The following is a 20,124-nucleotide window of genomic DNA, read 5'->3' on the forward strand; positions in this document are numbered from 1 at the left end:
ATATCAGGCTGACATTATACTGTCTTATTTGATGACTTCCAAATGTCAGAGTGCAGTAACTTATTCATGGGGACCTCAATGTCTTGTGATAGTGTCAATTTAAAAGACATTTACATTGACTTATTTTTTTTTATTTAAACATGTAAAATGGAATATGCAAAGTAGATTAGGAAAAGGGAAAAAAAACTGGTGGCAAGAAAGTTCTGTTATTAAACAGAATGAGGCGATTTTAAGGCTAATTTCCACAGATGCTTTCCTGACAGCTTCAGGAACTACCTAACTTCTGACAGCTTCAGTCCTGGTTTTTTTCCACACTATTTCACTCATTTTCAGCTCAGCCTCCCAGTATTTCTTTATTATTTTAACAGGATTTAAGGAATTAAAAATAGCAGTAGGTTTATTTTTCAGTTTTCAAAAACTGCTTTTAAAATAAAATTTTAATAAAAAAAATGGACCCCACTGATGTCAGTTTTTGTATAGTCTTTATAACATCCTGCCGCAAATGGAGTGTGGGGACTTTTAAATACAGACAATATTTAATGCTATCTTATTGTTCATCATACTACCTTGGCGTTAGATATAAATCTGGTAACTCCAGCTATGAGAGAGAATTTAGGGGGGCCTTCTCTATACTTTGACCATTAGAGAGGAAGGATGGTCTTGTGATGAAGGTTCTAGATTGGGATTTAAGAGATGTAGGTTCAATTCTAGGCTCTACCCAGACTTGCTGTGTGATCCTGAATAAGTAATTTCCTCTCTCTGCACCTCAGTTTCCCATCTGTAAAAAGAAGATAATTCCCCCTCTCCCGCTTGTCTGTTTAGATTGTAAATTCTTCAGGTACTCTCTCTTACTATGTATATATAGTACAGCATAATGGTTTGGTTCACTAAGTGCCAACGTAATACAAACATTCATATTTGGAATTAATGGTCTTAGAAGAATTTTGTTAATGCTTTCACTATGTTGATTAAAGGCAACATTTTAAAAAAGGAAATAAGTCTATGAAAACTGACTGTCTCTGCCCAGGTGGTTCAGCACTAAATATAGGAAAGTGTCCATTCAGATGGGGGCAATTAGAAAAGCATTCACTGACACCAGTTGGCTGCTTGATATAGGATGTCAGAGCAGTTTAGGATTCCAAGAACCATATTTAATCTCTGAGGCAAAAGTGCCAGGTGCCCTGCAGTACTATTCACCCTCACTGGAAATTTAACTGTAGAATTTGCTACCAGATAAACACTATAATCCCCTGCATTGACTATTTATTTTTATTATTACTGTTTAGCTCTGTAACTTGATTAAGCCTCACAACGCTCCTGTGAGGCTGACACCTTTTTATCCCTATTTTAGAGAGGAGTAGCTTGAGGCCCAGAGGGGTTCTATGAATTTGTCCAAGGACAACAGCAAGAAGGTGGCAGAGCTGAAAACTGACGGCAGGAACCGGCTCGCACAGTCCTTGACACTAAGCACGAGGCGGCACTTCTAAAGACAAGCGTTGGGTGCTACTCGCTGCGGAATTCACGGAGCAGCTCGGCTGGGAGGGACCCGGGCACGGCGTAGGCCTCGTTGCCCGGAGCGGGGCTAAAGCATGTAACACGTGAGCTGGTTTGTTCCAAACAAGGGCCATGAAAGGCGCGGTGCGGTCGGTGAGCCCGTTGCCTTGGGGATTCCCCCTCTGGCGGAGCGGGCCGTTGCACCGAAACCCGCGCTGTGAAGTGAGGAGGGAAGCGGCTAGCTCCGCCCGGCGGGCTCGCTGACCTGCCGGGGCGCCCCCTGGCGGCCGCGGGCCCGGCTTACGCCCCCGCAGGGCGGAGGAGGGTTCTAGCGACGGCGGAAGGGGAAGCGGGAGCGGAGCGCTTGGCAGGGGCCGGTGGTCCCCATGTCGGCGCTAGCCCTGGAGGAGCTCTCGGCTCTGACGGCTATTTACTGCCAGCGGGATGAGTGCGCGGTGCTGGCCGTGTCAGGTGATTGTCGCGGCCGCAGGCGGGGCTGCTGTGCCGGCTACAGGGCGCCGGAGGCGGCCAGCTGCCCCCATGGCCCGACCCGACCCTGCTCGGAGAGCTCGGAGCCCCCGGCCTGCGCGGGTCCCGTGGGGCGAGGCTGGGTCAGGCCGCAGGACAGCGTTTATTTCCGCAGCCCCGTGGTCCCCTCCCCGCAGAGATGCCACTTTGCCCAAGGCCGAGCAGCCAGTAGCCCCTGACAGCTAGGCAGCACTTCGTAGCAAATCCTCCTCCCCCCTTCCTCGCCTCGTTTCCTTCCTACCTACCGACCTGGCCCCTTAGCGGTTTGTGTCAGTGGAGATTTCCTATGAGTTGAGGTGGGAGAGCGGGTCAGTGAAGGTGGGATCTGGGATGGGGCAAAGGTGGTGGGTGTCTAATCCGGCCAGTATTCAGCATAGCTCCCCCTTTCCCTACCGGTTCTAGGCAGACTTTTGCCAAGTCTGTCCTGAATTCAGGAGTCCCATCCTGTGCAGGATGGAGCGCTGGCCTGTGGTAAGCATTGTCAGACAAGTGCTAAGGGATACCTCGGGTGTCTTCTCCCCTGGAAAACTGGTAACCTTGTTCCTTTAACTCCTTGCTGTCCTGTGGCTTATAAGGTTGGCGAGTGGTCCATCTACCCCAATATCCTACCTTCTGCCAGTGGCTGGTGCCAGATGCTTCAGAGAGAATGAACAGGACAGTTACAGAGTGATCCATCCATGCCCAGCTTCTGGCAGGCAGAGATTTAGGGCACCCAGAGCATGGGTTGTGTTGCTGGCCATCTTGGCTAATTGCCATTGATGGACTTGTCCTCCATCAACTTTTCTAATTCTTTTTTAAACCCACTTATACTTTTGGCCTTCACAACATCCCCTGGGAATTAGATCCACAGGTTGACTGTGTGTTGTGTGAAGAAGTACTTCTGTATGTTTTAAACCTGCTGCCTATTAACTTAATTGAGTGACCCCTGGTTCTTGTATTATGTGAAGTCATAAAAAACACTTCCTTATTTACTGTATCCATACATACCCTTCATGATTTTATAGACCTCTATCATATTGCATCTTAGCTGTCTTTTTTATAAGATGAACAGTCCCAATCTTTTTAATTTCTTCTCAAATGGAAGCTGTTCCATACTCCTTAATGATTTTCCTTTTTTATCAGGTGTACTATCAGTTTAATATTGGATGCACTTTCTCTCCGGGTCTGTGCTGTCAGGGCAATAGACTGGATGATCTAAGAGGTCTCTAGCATCTATGAAAATTAAAAACCTTTCCATAATGTACCCTCACTGCAAGCACTACCCTTGCATCCTACCTGTCTCCTAGCATCTGCTTGTGAGCTGAGCTAAGCATTCTTTTCTGCTGCCAGCTACCTCTGAAGAAACCTAGACTCCTCTGTGGTGCTTTGCAGAAGTTCACTATTAGACTACTAAACAGTACTAATGCCCATAAAATAGGTTTCCGATATGTTGGCGAAACACTTAGCTTCTCTGGACTGCAGCATTATAAAATGCGTCACTATCATAATTTGCTTCCTATAGCAAATTCTGACAGTTTATCTATTTTTGCATGCTTTCCCATCACAAAAATGCTACTGTAAATAACTCATTTAATCTCTTGCCTTTTATTAGTGGTAGCAAATTCAGAAAGGTGTCTTTTGCCTGTCAATTTCCTACCATGTATCTTTACTGTTTGCATCTTTGGCACAGGGCAAATCTTAATGGGTGTCACTCTCCTGTCACAATTTGCTATCTCCTCTAGTTCCCAGCATTGGACCTGCATTCAGTAAATAACAATAGGTGAATGACACCAATCAGAATTTGCTATCTACCAGTGAAAAGTGTAACTAACCTGATAAGCAGTTATACTTGAGATAAGTAACAAGGCTTGGAGGCCACATAGGGTTGTATAATGTTTAATAGATGGTAGCTATCATTATGCACATGGGGCCTGAATCTCAATCACTCCCGCCCTACACTTGGTGCAGCGATCAAAAGTGTCTTTGTGCATGTTTGTGTTCCCCATATTCTTGAACTGCATGGGTTCGGCTTGGTGTAAGTTAGACCATCCTCAGGGCTTCTGTAATTTATGGTCTGCTTCCCAGGGCTCCCTATGGGTCCTGGGGAAGCAGAGAATAACCATAGTGTGGTGCACTCTGGTCAGGCCCCCTATGCTGGAGGCTTGAGAGCAGGGTAAATGTAGAGCCATTACACTAGTTCTTAGAGCAGCCAGGGTGGCCCCTACATGTAGGATATTCTCAGGGGGCCGTTTTTACCCATGTGAAGATTCCTTTATGCTGTTGGAGTGATAGAAAAGGGCCTACCCTACAGTTACAATCAGAGCTGCAGGACCCTATTTAAAGAAGACCATAACTTTATCCCCAAACCATGATCAAGCCTTAGAGTTTATCTACAAGCATACTGGGACTGAAATAACTTAATTGGTTTTAATTCATGTCTTTGTTATTTTGGTGCAAGTTTTTGTGTGGATGTTCTTAAAGAAGAGCTCCATGTAGCTTGAAAGCTTGTGTCTTCCACTAACAGAAGTTGGTCCATTAAAAGATATTACCTCACTTACCATGTCACTTTTGTTTCAGTTAACTTAAATCAGTAGGGTATTGACTTAAACTAAATCAAAGTAAGACAATTTTATTATGAAATGTGTGTCCACACATAGACCAAAATAAAAGGTGTGATTTAAACTGATTGTGTACAAACTACCACTGAAATAACTCAAACTTTTAGACCAGGGATCGGCAACCTTTGGCACGCGGCTCGCCAGGATAAGCACTCTGGCAGGCTGGGCCGGTTTGTTTACCTGCCGCGTCCGCAGGTTCGGCTGATCGCGGCTCCCACTGGCTGCGGTTCGCCGCTCCAGGCCAATGGGGGCTGTGGGAAGTGGTGTGGGCCAAGGGATGTGCTGGCTGCGGCTTCCCGCAGCCCCCATTGGCCTGGAGCGGTGAACCTGTGGACGCAGCAGGTAAACAAATTGGCCCAGCCCGCCAGGGTGCTTACCTGGCGAGCCGCGTGCCAAAGGTTGCCGATCCCTGTCTTCAACAGCCAAAGAAATTAGCACAATTCAGGGACACTTTTAATGATCTGTCAACACTGCAAAATAGAATTGTATTGTGACTGGGTACCCCTGACATGACACACATTACAGTTTTCCTAGACTAGAATTAAAAGTCATAGTTTTAAAACATCTTAGCTAAGACATTTTAAGTGAAAAAGTTGAAGTTTAATTTTTACTAAACAAAAATCTGATTTTTCAGAAAAATGATTCCAAGCATAATTTTAAACTGTAGCATCCAAACTATAGTTAAGTAACTTAGTGGGGTATTATATTAAAAATACAATCTTTCCCAAATATTGCACACTCATGTATTTCTTGGATTCTATTAGAGGAGTTGTGCCTTTTTTCATATATAGAGAGAATGGTCTCAGATGTTCATAAGTGATTAAATGTAAAAGGCTCAAAACCCTTCCTAGAACATAGGATTAAATACCATGAATATGAATGAACACAGTATTATATTTAAATTATCTCAATGTTATATGACTTTGCATGGCTTTTAAGCAAACTCTCTTTACAATCCATTGGTCTGTCATTTCTCAGACTGATCTCTAGCATTCTCCACTGGAATCTGAAAAATGCTTTGGGTGTGGACATTGTTTTGTAATTGATTGATTTTGTAGGGAATTTCCTGCTCTTTTGGATTAGAGATGCAGAATCCCTGAGTTTGTGCAAACTGAGGTCTTGCCGCTTATGTTATTATTTATTATATTATACTATTTGCTTATGCTTAATTTTCTCTGATAATACAACTTGTCATTAACAGGGCACAGAGACACTTTACATTAAGGTTTCTGTGTTAAATGATGTGATCTCTGAGAAATTTAGGTTATTCCTGGGTTGATTCACGTGGTCAGAAAAGGGGCCTTTAGGGACTGATGGTTTTGAGGGATGTAAGGAGAAGCTCTTCCACATTTCCTGGTAGACTAAAACCTTTAGCTTTCTAAGGTTTAACAATGATGTGCTTAAGATGCAAAAGATGTTTCTTATTAAAAATGTGTTGATTAATTTAAATGAGCTAATTACAGTATGTCTCTCTTACTTTACATGCCTCTTTGGAAGGATTAGTATTACAGATAGAATTCCATAATTTACTAGTTAATCCACTGTCGTCTTTCTAGTTTGTTTAGTAATCTTGCAATAAAAATATATGTACGTATTCAAAGCTTGTACTTTTGTAGGTAGTTTCTGAGTTAAAAATGGAATGTATGTGTTGCATACAGTGTCTTTTGGCAGAGGAGGAGGAGGGGATCTCTCTGGCTGACATGGAACATAAAAAAAAAAAATCTGAAGTATGCCAGAGCTGAATTTACTGATAAGCATGCTAGGTGTAGGGGGGAAGGGGAAGGAGCATGTGTTTAAAAAAAAACTGTATTGGGTTCAGTTTTATTAGCACATTAAATTTCATCAGAATGGTAATATACTGCTCCTTATTTCAGATACCACATTCTGATATGAAGTCAACTCAGGTGCTATAGTTTGTGCGAACATAGGAATAGTTTCTGTAGAATCCATTTGTGAAGGGTTCTGATCATTTGCTGTCTTTGTGCTACAAGCAGTCTACAACTTGAGTGTATAAAAGGGCCAATATCATGCTTAAATCAACTGTAAATATACTTAGATATTTTTTAAAATTCTAAGACCATAAAGATTTTGCACCAGTCCTCTGTTTAAAAGTGTTTAAGTGCCTCCAGCAGATGTAAATGAATGTGGCTGGTTTTTAATGCCCTTTTTCATGATGGCTCAGAACGATACACCTCTAGATTTGCTGCTGTGCGGCTTCTTTCAGATTAGTTCACCATCACAGCAATGTGTTTCCCACAGTGAAAGGTGTGAGATTGTTGCAGATTTAAGGATGTGATCGCTGCAGCATGAGATTCTTGCCAAAGGGGTAAAATTGGCTTGTCTGTCTCCCTATCAGTTACTTCTGAGTCAGTGAGATCTGGGACCACAGATTAGTGAAAAAAATGTGATAGGATTACCAGAAAGGCAACATCTTTTTCTGTTGCAGTAATTAAACAGGAAATGAATTTTTCTCCAATTGTCTGAGTTTTAAAATTCACTGGCAACACTGTTAAGTAAGCTGGTGCAAGGAGAGGAATATAAAAATGCTTAGTATGGTTAGGGGCAAATACAGCCTTCACTTTTGCTGTTGTGCTGACAGAGGCTAGAGTGAGAAGGTTGTGCAGGTTATCCCATGTGCAGTACAGAGCTAAAGTATGTGCCAGGTACCTGTGTGGCAGTACACAAGATGTTGGGGGCACGGGGAGGCCAGTGGTAAAGCTGGAGAATCTGCTGCTAGATGGATCTTCCTGTCGTCTCCCCGATGAGAAGGCTGTATAGAGACTCCATAGCAGAAATGTGGGCTATGTGAGGATTCCTCCCCCTCCATGTCAGCCCAGGGAGTTTGGATATTAATGATGAACTCTCATGCTTTGTTATGAATATAATATAAATTGCTTCAGTCAGAAAGCAGAGTAGGGAGGAGTGTGTGACTCAAAGACTGGAAATGGAATATAGAGCCCTTTTCCTGTAGTGTACTAGTTTGAGTCTTACCTAAGGTGGTAATGACCAAGTAATTACCATTGATTGCTATTTAGTGATGTGTGTGAGGCAAAATGATGGTCTCATTATTGTTCTGAGTGACCAGGTGTCCATGTTATACAAAACTACCATCACAGTTACTTAGATTGTAATTACACATTATAGTATTTAGACTAAACTCTTCAGGGCAGGGTTTGTCCTGTGTGTATACACCTCTACCCCGATATAACGCGACCCGATATAACACGAATTCGGATATAACGCGGTAAAGCAGCGCTCGGAGGGTGGTGGGAGGGGAACGGGACTGGGCGCTTCGATGGATCAAAGGAACTTCGATATGATGCGGTTTCACCTATAACGCGGTAAGATTTTTTGGCTCCCGAGGACAGCGTTATATCAGGGTAAAGGTGTATATATGTATAGAGCCTAGCCTAGTGCTACTACAAATAAATAATATTTTTCCCTATTAACTTTTTATGAAATTATATGTATACAGAGAGAGAGAGAACAAACAAATGTAAACTATACACAAACTTCTCACAATAATAAAACAAATAATAATAATAATGGGCAATTTCAGCAGAGAGGCCAAGGACTGAATGGGGATGAGAAGCAATCTCTCTAGGTCAGGGTTGAGGTCCATTGGCAGAGTGGTGGGCCAACAACTGCTTGGCCAGTAGACTGCTGCCTGTAGAGGGAAAGCCTGGATGTGTCTACATTACGCATAGATCTGGAGACTTTAATCTGCTCTCAACCTGTCCTGCACCTTTTACAAACACTAAATTTGCTTCTAAAAAACTGTAAAGGCTGGGATATTCAAAGGAGTCCCTTTGAAATCGAATGAGGAATGGGCTGTTAAATGGGAGTTAGATGCTTAAATGCCTTTAAAAGCTGTCCCTTAATGCCCACAGGCACTTTGTAAAATTCTGGTATTAGTACTGAAGTGCCAAACAAACTGTGTGCATAAGCTGGTGCAATTCAACTGAATTCAGTTGATTTGCATCTGCTGCTGCCACTGGTGGACTTGGCGCTGTGTTTTTATTCAGAATGAGGATGACTGAGAGTGTTTGGAGACCTTTCTGAATGTAATGTTAGTGTAATGATCATTTGGTATGAAGGGCTTGGTTATTTTTATTTTATTTTATTTTAGACTACAATGTTACAGAGGGTTCTTCATATGAAGAAGGATGGGGCTTTGGAAACAAAACTCTGGCTGATCTCTTAAAAGAGTGTCCAAATCATTTTCAGGTTGTTTCACCTATTAAACAGGGCTCAACTGTTATGTTATAGAGGGCACTGAAGTTTGTTGGCAGTGTCAGCAATGATAATTAGACATTCTTCAACTGCCTATCATGTAAGGGAAAGTAAAACAAGGGCGCTGAGAAGACAAGTCACTTCAAAAGAACTCCTCTGAAACTAAAGTCAGCTTTACTCTGCCAGTCCGCCTTTCAAATCTGTCTCCTCTTGCCCTCATTTTAAAAACAACTTGACATTTTAGCAACTTTTTAAAGAAATGGGGTGAAGTGTTTGGAATACATCAAAAGGTTGAAGCAGAGATGATCTGAGGAAGAGCTTCTTTTATTAAATACCCTCTTTTTCTCTTAGCCAGATTAGGTCTTTGTCCCCTCTTTTTATGTAATGAAGTTTTGTTTTATTTCTCTTTGAGCCATATCTTAATAAAAAAAAGGGTTTTATAATAGAAATAATTGTATATGCAATTTCCAATTTCACTGCCTTTGTTTATGTGATTTATTATGTGACAGTTTTATACTTCTGTGGGAATCACTGTAATGCTGCCAAGAGTCATTTTATCCCAACTCTAGCCTGGAGCATGGTCTGTATGTTACTTACTAGAAAATGTCCCTATATAACACTTCAAGTATGATTTTTACTCTAAAATATTTCCAGACCCCCCCCCCCCCCAAAAGAAACCACCAAACCCACCCACCCAGCCAACAAAAACCCATTTTGAGGGAGTTAAGATTGAGAATACATACAAGTAATTTAGGGGAAAATGCACTGCAGAAATGTTATTCTCATTCTCCCAAACCAAGTGTTGTAAACATTGAAAATTCAGAGCTAAGGTTCAACTTTAAAGAAATCTAAATGTGTTAAGATATGGAAACACACAGTTAGGACACTCAAACAACCTTAACTCTTCCCTGTAGTGACACCAACCAACAATCATATGATTATGATGGAGGTATTTTAGTGTTTGTAAATCCAGATGAGATTAAATTGATTTTTGAAGATCTGTTCAATATTGTTTTCTTATGTTGTCACTACAGAGCAGAGTTAAAGTTGTTCGGGTGCCTAACTGTCCAACTATATTGAAGGCTATAGTTTTGCATAAGTATAACCGTGGATAGAATTTGGCCTTCAGAACCTTTATTACTCACGATGAGCCACAAGCCAAGCTTGACTTTTGAATCCAAGAAAGAGTTTGGAAAAAACCTTTTAACTTGTAAATTGAGAAAATTTGGTCTGGAAGTCGCTGAGAACATGGAACCCCGCAGTGTTATTTTTAGTGTAGAACTGTTCTAATACTTTAAAGTACTCACCATTGGCCTAACCTCACTCCCACTGAATTTGATGGTAAAACTCTTATCAGTTTTGGGAGGAGCAGACTTAAGACAATGCTGAGAGCTTTTGAAAAAAATCTTTATTTCAGTTGCCCTCATTGTTGCTCCCCAGGTAAAATTTTTTACTTGTGAGAAAATCCTTTGTGTTATTGACTTGTCAAGACTTAAAAGGAGGAAAAAGTTCTCACTCTCTCTTTTAGAATATGTTAATAACTTTCCTTCTAGAATGGAATGCAAATATTTTATTCAGGATTCCATGTAAGCAAGAGACTTATAGCTTAAGTCACAAGTTGTAAGAGACTTCAGAAATTTTCTATGAAGAGTATCAGTCACTTGAATTGAATTTTTTAAGAAAGAAAATAATGTATTAACTTACTTATGTGCTACTGAAGTTTGTATTTTATATGTAGTTTATGATTATTTTTGGATGTCTTCCAGAGACAGATGGAATCACATTAAGAATTCAAACCAGCGTAAAAGGACTTTTGGATTCAGATATACTGTTAACGCTGTCATTTCACTTGCCGGTCAGTTATCCCTCAAGCCTGCCGAATATCTCCATTAATTCAGAACAGCTTACAAGGGCACAGTGTAAGGATGTGAAAGAAAGATTACTTGAGCAAGCCAAGAGACATCTTTCTGAACCCATGGTACATGAGCTGGTCCTCTGGATACAACAGAATATTAAGCACATCATTGGGCAATCAGAAACTTCAGTTTGCAATGAAAAAAGTACTTTGTCAAGATGCGTAAGTACAGAGGATGGTATATGTACTATCCTTTTGCATTTAGATCACATGAGAGCTAAGGCAAAATATGTCAAAACTGTGGAAAAATGGACTTCAGATCTAAGGCTGACTGGAAGACTGATGTTTATGGGCAAGATAATACTGATTCTTCTGCAAGGAGACAGAACCAGCATTAAGGTGCAAAAACATTGAATGTTAACTAGTCGAATTGATTTACCGCTGAGAGCTGTGTATCTGAATAGAATACCTTGTGTTTGTTTTTCTAACATTACCAATTTTGGAAGCAGGTTGACTGATCATTAGGGGTATACATAGACCCAATCATTTCTTTATTCCTGCAAGCTCCAGTATTCTTTCAGTGGCTGTCTTTACCTCATCTTTCATCATCACTAATCTGAAAAGTCTTGGATTATAAATTCTGTTTTTTTTTTTAAAAAACAAAACAAAAAGCATCTCTAAGGCCAATAGGAGTTTTGTAGTTGCAGGGGCAAAGGGGGGGGATATCTTAAAATGACTGGAAAATTACAAAAAGATAGTGTGTTTTGATCAAATTTTAAAGTTGTTTTTTCCCATTGGTAAAGAGGTGTGGAGGAATATGATATAAAACAGGGATCGGCAACCTTTGGCACGTGGCTCGGCCAGGGTAAGCACCCTGGCGGGCCGGGCCGGTTTGTTTACCTGCCGTGTCTGCAGGTTTGGCCGATCGCGGCTCTCACTGGCTGTGGTTCGCTGCTCCGGGCCAATGGGGGCTGCGGGAAGTGGCGTGGGCCGAGGGATGTGCTGGCCGCAGCTTCCCGCAGCCCCCATTGGCCTGGAGTGGCGAACCATGGCCAGTGGGAGCTGTGATCGGCCGAACCTGCGGATGCAGCAGGTAAACAAACTGGCCCGGCCCGCCAGGGTGCTTATCCAGGCGGGCCGCGTGCCAAAGGTTGCCAATCCCTGATATAAAATGACTGTATGAGTTCATGATATCTGCGAAAAGTAAACAACCCCTTAAAAATATAGACTTAAACTCAATGGAATGGAACTATTATTTCTTCTTTGATTGATTGCCCCTTTGTGTAGTACACTTTTGTTCCTTCAGGTTGTGCATGCACTGAGGGTTGGGGATGTTTCTCTAGCAGTGTCCATATGGTCAGTGCATGCACCACAGCTCTCATTGTGCTCTTCACCAAGGGAATAAAGGGGCTTGCCAGACCACCACCATCTTAATTCCTTTTTACCACTTGTGCTCTAGGATGGAGCTTCAGTGTTTGTGCTGACTACTTCAGCTTTTTCCTGTTCAAAATACGTTTAAAATTCTTTGTAGCTAGTTTTCTTAATTTAGTTAATTAGGAGATAGTCTAAGGGTTGGTTCCCTTGGGAATCCCCCTTTGGGGTGAGGAGCCATTTTCCATATCTGCCCTGCCCCAACCTTCCAACAGTTGTGGGAAGTATGCCAAGGATCTTCAGCTTTAGGAGCTAGGATATGTGCTACAAGTCATTCCCAATCACAGACTATCCCAACACTTGTCTGTACTGCCTGGGGGAAGAGCACATCCCTTCCAGGTGCAGTATCTGTAGGTGGTTCATGAGTAGGACTAAACAGTCCAGGAAGTTTTGGTGCTGCAGGTTCCTGATGGAGCAAGCCATGAAGGCGGGAGCAACCTCTTAGTGGGGAGACCCCCTATATTACTATCTGAAGAAGGCAGGAGTGGCCCCTCTTCTTCTTCTTCTTCAGTTCTGAGTCGTTCCAAGATCTCTGCTTCCCCACCCCCACTTCCCTGGCTCTGAGACACTCTGGAGAGCAGGGCCAAGGCAGATGGGGGGTGGGGGGATGGGATGGGGAAGGGAGACATAAGTGCTCTCATAAGGACAAGAGGGAAGGTTCCCCATCCAAGTCCTCTAAAAAGCGGCAGAAGTCCCTGTCCCATACCAAGTCATTGGATGCTTTGTGCTCCAGAGTGGGACTTCTTCTAAGGGCAAAACCACAGCATCCACTGGAAGAAGCAGCCCCGGTACAACACCAAAACCCTTCTTGGTACTGTTGGATAGGGCATCCTCTTTGGAAATCTGAGTGGTGGAGACATCTCTATCAACTCCAGTTTGCCTCCTGGCTCTAGAAGACCTTCTACTGCTCCTGGAACCAGAATCACCGCACCCTCTCTAGGCTTTAATGGCTGGAACCAGGACTCTAGCCAGTACCAGTTATCAGTTCAGTACACTTTTCCATCCCTGCCCTCATGCAGGGGTTGAGCTAGACTGTCTTTGGTACTGTTAGCGAATAGAGGCAGGCCATCTCTGCCTCCTCTGGTACTGAAGGCTCCCCTATTGGATCCAGGATCAGAAACTTTGGAATTGGAAGAGGACTACGATAGACACCCTGCCCAGATAGGCTCCTTGAGAGGATTCAGCCCAGACAGAGTATCAGGAGTGTCGAGCACATCTTACTATTCTCATTCTAGAGAACAACCCCTCTACAGCCACTGGTACCCAATACCCTGGGAGCTGGTTCTGAGCAGTTAGATCCCACAAAAGCAGTATTGTGTCCTGGAAGACTCACAAGACCTCTGTCCAATATATCAACCCCATGATACTGAAGACCTGAGGGACTCTAGGGTTTCCAGAGTAGAGTAGGATCTTTATCAACCTCTTCAAGAGCCACAACTCCAGCAGCATGAGGAAGAGGAGTGAGGGGAGAGAATCTTTCTGTGACTTTGTCCTCTTCTCTCTCTGATGACGTGGTGATTCTAACTTCCCCGCTGCACCATGACTATCCCAAAGCCTTTCAGGACTTAATTAACAGAACGGCAGTCGCTTCAGATTCCTCTGGAAGAGGTCCAGGAAGCATAACACAAACTGCTGGACATTTTACATAGTTTAGGTCCAAGCAGAATGGCTCTTCCTATAAACAAGGTCATCCTCGAACCTGCCAAGGCCCTCAGACACACAGTGGCCATAAGTCCATCAGTGTCCAAGCAGGCTGAAAAAAGGTATTTTGTACCAATGAATGGGTTAGAATACTTATTCTTTCATCCATCTCTCAACTTCTTGATGGTGTCAGTGGCCACCAAGAATACTAGACAGAAACAATCTAGGTCTAATCTGCATGAGAAAGAAGCTAAGAGGCCTGACCCCTTTGGGAGAAGGAAATATTCCTCAGCCTGCCTACAATTCTGAGTTTCCAACTACCAAACTCTAATGGCCAGTTATGATTTCACCATCTTTGCCAGCTTCGCTGTTGAGATTCCTCAGGATGTTAAAGACCAATTCCAGGCCCTGATTGATGAAGGTAGGCTGGTAACAAGATCGGCACTTCAGAGTGCCCTATGTGGCTGACACACTGGCAAGATAAATTGCGACTTCTGTGGTGATGAGATGCGTGTCATGGCTCTTCTTGGGAATCCCAGAGGAGGTTGAGACACATAGAAAGGGTGCCAAAATCAACCAGTGTTCATGTCCGAACCTCTGCTACCCTTGAAACCAGTGTTTGATGGGACTTTTTGAGAGCTGTGCACCAACTGTCCCTCTAGATCTACACAACCGCTCTGCTTTTCCCCCTCCCTCTGGAGGCTGACTTTCCTACTACTTATCCGTCTGGACAGAAATCACAGTGGACAAATGGGTGCTAGAGGTCATCTCCTCAGGGTACATCATCCAGTTCCCTTCCCTGCCCAACCTCATCCACCTTCCCACCCTCTTCAGGGACTCCTCTCACCAGAGGATTCTTCTGCATGAGGGAAAATGGCTCTTTGAACTGGAGGCAATAGAACTAGTACCTCCAGCAGCAAGGGGAAAGGGATTCTACTCAAGGTATTTTCTTGTCCACAAGAAAACAGAGGATGGAGACCCATTCTGGACCTCAGGGAACTGAACAAGTTTATCCACTGTGTAAAGTTCAGGATGGTGACCCTGTCATCTATTATCCCATCACTAGATCTAGACAATTGATTCACATCCCTCAGTCTCAAAGATGCCTACTTTTATATAGGCATTCAGCTGGCACACAGGAAATTCCTGAGATTTATGGCCAGACAACAGCACTATCCATACAAGGTCCTCACCTTTGGGCTTTTGATGGCAGTGTGCATGTTTACTAAGGTATTATTGGTGGTAGCAGCTCACTTTCACTGGCAACAGGCAATGGCTTACTCATACCTAGATGACTGACACCTAAAGTGCAATCTTACCAGGAAACATGGGATGCAACCAGAATGCTAGACCTCAGAGTGAACATGGAAAAGTCCACCCTGGAACTCTTACAGTCGATAGAATTCATTGGGGCAAGGTTGGGTGCTATTACAGCATACTTGCGAGATGACTTCTTCCTCTCCATCATCAGGCTCGTACGAATCTTTTGAGCTCCAGAATGTCTGTCTGATCCTGCCTGACACTAGTGGGTCATATGGCCGTGAGCACTTATGCGACTCCATTTATGAGGCTTCATCTCAGATGTTTACAAGGCTGGCTATAGTCTGTTTACACTCCAAGCAAGTACAGTCCTGACTTGCTTGATATGATTCCCAAAGGGTCTTAGCCTCCCTTACTTCATGGGAGGACAGAGCAAGGGTGTGCGTAATGCAGGTAACATTCAACCTACTGCTCCCAACAAGGCCAGTAACAACTGCTGCATCCTGTTTAGGTTGGAGTTGCACTGCTGGAGGGTCAGGTTGCCCAAAGAACATGGTCCCCTCAGGGGTCTACGCTTCATTTCAGTGTGTTGGAGCTAACAGCAGTCAGATTGGCCTGCAAACAATTCCTTTCTTGCATCTGCAGATAGTCAGTCCAAATACAGTTGGATAACATTATGGCAGACTGTTATATCAATGAGCATACTCCTCTCAGCTCTGCACAGAGGCCATTGCCGTTTGGGACTGGTGTATTCCCATGCAGATTACCCTAACTGCTGTCCACTTCCCAGTGATCCGTAACACCTGGCAGATTGAGTAGACGTTTCTCCACCGAACTTGAGCGGGAGCTGCATGATGTGACTCTGTAGGTGGTGGTCCAGGTGTGGGGTCTTCTATCCATGGACCTGTTTGTGTCCCATCTAAATCATAAGTGCAAAGAGTTCTGTTCCAGAGATGGTTGTAGCCTGGGCTCTCTGGGTGACATGTTTCTTATACAGTGTTTGGGGGTCTTGTGGTACACATTTCCCCCATTCCCGTCTTACCTCGATTGTTGACCAGACAAAATGCAAGTCATCCTTATAATGCCAGCTTGAGCCTGACAAGTCTTGTACTCAATGCTTCTGCAACTATCAGCCTGTCCTTCTCTCTACCTTCCCCTGATATATCAGCTACTAACCCAGGACAAAGGATGGACTAGCCTTCTCAACCCAGTCGTGCTTCATTTGAGGACATAGTATTTGGAAGCTGTTGGAGTTAGAAAGGGCCTTTTCATCCTAAGTCCAGGACATCCCCTGAGTAGCTTTTGTATCTCTACCAGGAGATGTTATAAAGTGAAGTGGAATAGGTTTATGTTGTTGTGTAAACAACAAGGAATTTCCCCTTTACAGGCTAAGACCCCAGACATACTGGGCTACCTCTTGTCCTTACAATACTCGGTGTTGCCTATTAGCTTCCTCCAAGTACACCTGTTAGCCATCAGCATGTTTCATTTTCCAATAGATGTCTACTCTGTATTTTCCCACCCAGTCACTGCCCATGTCCTGAAGGGTTTAAGACTTCCCTCTGGTATCAAAATTGGTACCATCCCGGGACTTGAACCTTATTTTATCAACCCTCACTGCCTCATTCCTGAGGCAGTTCCAATCATTTAATAATTGTTTGTTTTTTTTATATTAGTCCAACTCAGAAAACCTGTGGTGAAAGATTAATAACAGAAGTGTTTCTATCACTCAGAACACCATGAGCTTATACTGAACGCTTTTGGGGGTCTAATCTCCTTGGCCCTACTAGAACAGTGGTTCTCAAATTTTTGTACTGGTGACCCCTTTCACATAGCAAGCCTCTGAATGCGACCCCTCCCTATAAATTAAAAACACTTTAAAAAATATATTTAACACCATTATAAATGCTGGAGGCAAAGCAGAGTTTGGGGTGGAGGCTGACAGCTCGCAGCTCCCCATGTAATTACCTTGTGACCAGTTTGAGAACCCCTATGCTAGAAAGATATTTTCCTTTGTGAAGCCCCAGTCCACCAGAGCACTTTAGAATGTGCTTAATTTTAAGCACTATGAGTAATCCTGCCAAGTCAGATCAGACTCTGTACACTTGAGATGAGCACTTTCCAAGTTTGTTTGGAATATTCTGAAATAGTCTCTGTGCATGTAAAATAGATCTTTAAGGAGGGAGGGATAGCTAAAGGGGGGGGGGTAAAAATCTGTCTGGGGATTGGTCCTGCTTTGAGCAGGGGATTGGACTAGATGACCTCCTGAGGTCCCTTCCAACCCTGATATTCTATGATTCTAAGTATACCTCGAAGATGTTATAGCTGACATTTCATACTCTGATTTTTTTTGTCATTTAGGAATACTTGATTCTTCAGAAAACCTCTAAGGTAGATGTGGACTCAAGCGGAAAGAAATGCAAAGAGAAAATGATTAGTGTACTGTGTGAAACAAAAGTACAGACAGAGCATAAAAGGTATAATTTAGTATTATTGCAGATAGAAAAGCAACCGAACTGATAATTACATTCTGACAAATCTAGGCATATTCATGTGTGTTCTTGTACAATTTAGGTTTCAGGCATTTGAAGTCAAAGAATATTCAACTTTGGGTGAGCTACAAAAGGAATTTGAAGCTGCAGGACTTACTGATCTTTTCTCTGAATTTGTGCCTGCTTTGTTAAAATAAATTTGTAAGAAAACATTGGAATCTTTGACTATAGCAGCAGTTGACTGTAAAAAGTGAGAAGATAAAATGAAATGTTTGTTGGGGAACATCTTTAAAGCCGCTCTGGAGCAAAATGCCAAAGAAGAAGACATCTACTTGCAAGAAACAAAAGGCAATTCACATGTTATGAAAAGATCATGTTTTTGACTGTGCATTGACTTTTGACAGGAAATGCTGAGTTTAACAGTTAACAATATGATGGATGGTGGGGAAAAATCACCATTCCTTTTCTCTGAGGTTCAGTTAGAATTGTATCATCTCCAGTTGTCCTGTAATTAAAGTATATTTGTCAAGATATTTGGTTTCATTCTTCTTTTTTCAAATATATCCTTATGAAGCTGGTTCTTTAACTTGCACAGCTAGAAAGATCTATTACTCTTGCTATTCAAAAAAAATCAGCAATAATATGAATATGCATTATAATTAACATGGTTTAAAAATAAAAGCTTAGAATAATTAAAGATAAATACTTTTTTGAACCCTCTATATCTTGCCATCCTGAATCTGCTGCTATGTATCTCCTCCATTTGTGTTACTCCATTAAACATTTTACAATTGATTTAAATAGTAAGGGTTAAGATTCCAATTGTAAAAGTATCAGGATGGAAAAAGCAAGATTGAAACTGGTTTATGAATTTTTTGCTTTGATGCTGCACTACTAGGATGATTATATCAGGGGGGGTTTCGCCTTAATGGCTGGAGGGCTGGGGCTAGCCAAACCTGATTACTGAATGAGCCACACCTGGGAGAGATTAGGGTGATTGCTCTATAAAGACCAGCAGGAGGCTGCAATGTAGGGGGCATAAGGGAGGTGGCTGGCCCAGTTACTATCATGTGAGCTCAGTGCCTCTGCTGGCAATAAGGCTAGAAATTATGAAATTACTTGTAAAACTCTTTTCAAAGAGTTGTATAGTTTTATGAGGTGACAAGTTAAATGAACTCTAATTGTTGGACTGTGCAGACCTTTGGGCAGTTAGGGCCTGATCCTACAAGCCAGTTAAGATTGTGTGGACATAAGGGTCCATACTGGCTTATTTATTTGCAGGATAAAAGCATAAAATATTTTCCAAGTACCATTTGAATTTAGGGCATACTATTTTAATAACTCTCATGGTCCAGAATGTATAAAAAGTCTCAAGTTGGGAATTTAAGTTGACTGGAAAGGTGAAGCCATGTTTAATATTTTCTTTAAGGCATGATGACTCTAGATGGTCACTGCAACAAGAAATTGGTATGCACTGTTACATGCTTTCTTAGACATCAAACATCTTTCCAATTGTGACCATGAATTTCAAAAGTCTAACACACTTTTAATTTGAAATGAACATTCTAAAGAGGACGTTAACATAAAGGCCTAGACGGATAATTGTTTACTTCTTTGGAAATGAATAATAGTTTTGAAGGAAATGATTTAAATTTGTTGGTTAATATTCTTCCAGGGGGTTCAGTATTACAGGAGGAAAGGAGGAAACTTAGAAACTTACTGAAATTGCATGACTTTTCAGCTATTAATGAACAAGAAATTTAAACATTTCTGGTCTGATGAGTCTAGAAATTCAAGTTTACTACCTAAATGGGCAAGGAGCTCACCTGCTTGTTTAAGCAAGAGATAATGAGAATCAGGCCCAGAATGTTCATCTCTTGCTTTAAGTGATATATACAAGCAGTTTAGCTCTTTGCCCATTTAGGTAGTATACTTGAATTTCTAGACTCACTTGTTGGACAAGAAATATATACAATTCTAGTTTGTGAATAAACCCCCTTTCACAATTTCTCTAACTCAGGCATCTCTTCACAACACTTAATTGTTAGCACAGAAAATATTTTTCACCAGCTTATGTTTTACTTCACCGTAATCTCAATAGATTCTTAATGACCTTTACAAACCCACTTGTGTGACTTCTATTTGTTTTTGTAATAATACTTAGCTCTTCTCAAGTTCAGAATGCTTTATAATCAATATCTATTTAACCTTGCCGCACCTCCTTGACAGAGGTAAGTAAAATCATCCATTGTATAAATTTGGAAAAGCTGGGTCTCACAGTATCCAACAATGGCATTTCATTTGATTCTAGGTCTGATAGTTATTCAAACATGCAATCTATAATGCTTGCTCACCAGCAACCAAATCCCTTCAGATGTTTCTTGTTTGCTTTATGGACTCATTCAAACCGTTTTAAGTCATCTTGTCTCCTTTCTACAGATGGAGAAGCTGATCTATTGAGGTTAAAAGAATTCCCAAAGCCCTAGAAGGAGTCATTATCAGAGGGGACCCAACCATGTTCAGTGTTAGATCACACCTCTCCCTTTAGGTGTGTTCCAAAAACCAGTGTTTTAATGTTTGAGATTTCAAATGC

General features: G+C 42.2%; 1 protein-coding gene across 2 annotated transcripts; it reads left to right on the forward strand.

Annotated features, from left to right (window-relative positions):
- The first annotated feature begins 1,653 nt into the window (after positions 1–1,653).
- On the forward strand, positions 1,654–18,062 carry RWDD3 (RWD domain containing 3). 2 transcript variants are annotated; one of them, XM_065554265.1, is made up of 4 exons: positions 1,654–1,965; positions 10,625–11,106; positions 17,401–17,516; positions 17,614–18,062. In XM_065554265.1, exons 1-4 carry the CDS (start codon positions 1,881–1,883, stop codon positions 17,726–17,728), a joined length of 798 nt encoding a protein of 265 aa, XP_065410337.1. In that variant the 5' UTR covers positions 1,654–1,880; the 3' UTR covers positions 17,729–18,062. The 2 variants fall into 2 exon arrangements, with proteins under 2 accessions (XP_065410337.1, XP_005307591.2); XM_005307534.4 differs by having other exon boundaries at positions 1,657–1,965; positions 10,619–11,106.
- The last annotated feature ends 2,062 nt before the right edge of the window (positions 18,063–20,124 follow it).

The sequence above is a fragment of the Chrysemys picta genome, chromosome 8 (assembly GCF_011386835.1).
Source record: "Chrysemys picta bellii isolate R12L10 chromosome 8, ASM1138683v2, whole genome shotgun sequence".
In the NCBI taxonomy this organism is placed as follows: domain Eukaryota; kingdom Metazoa; phylum Chordata; order Testudines; family Emydidae; genus Chrysemys; species Chrysemys picta.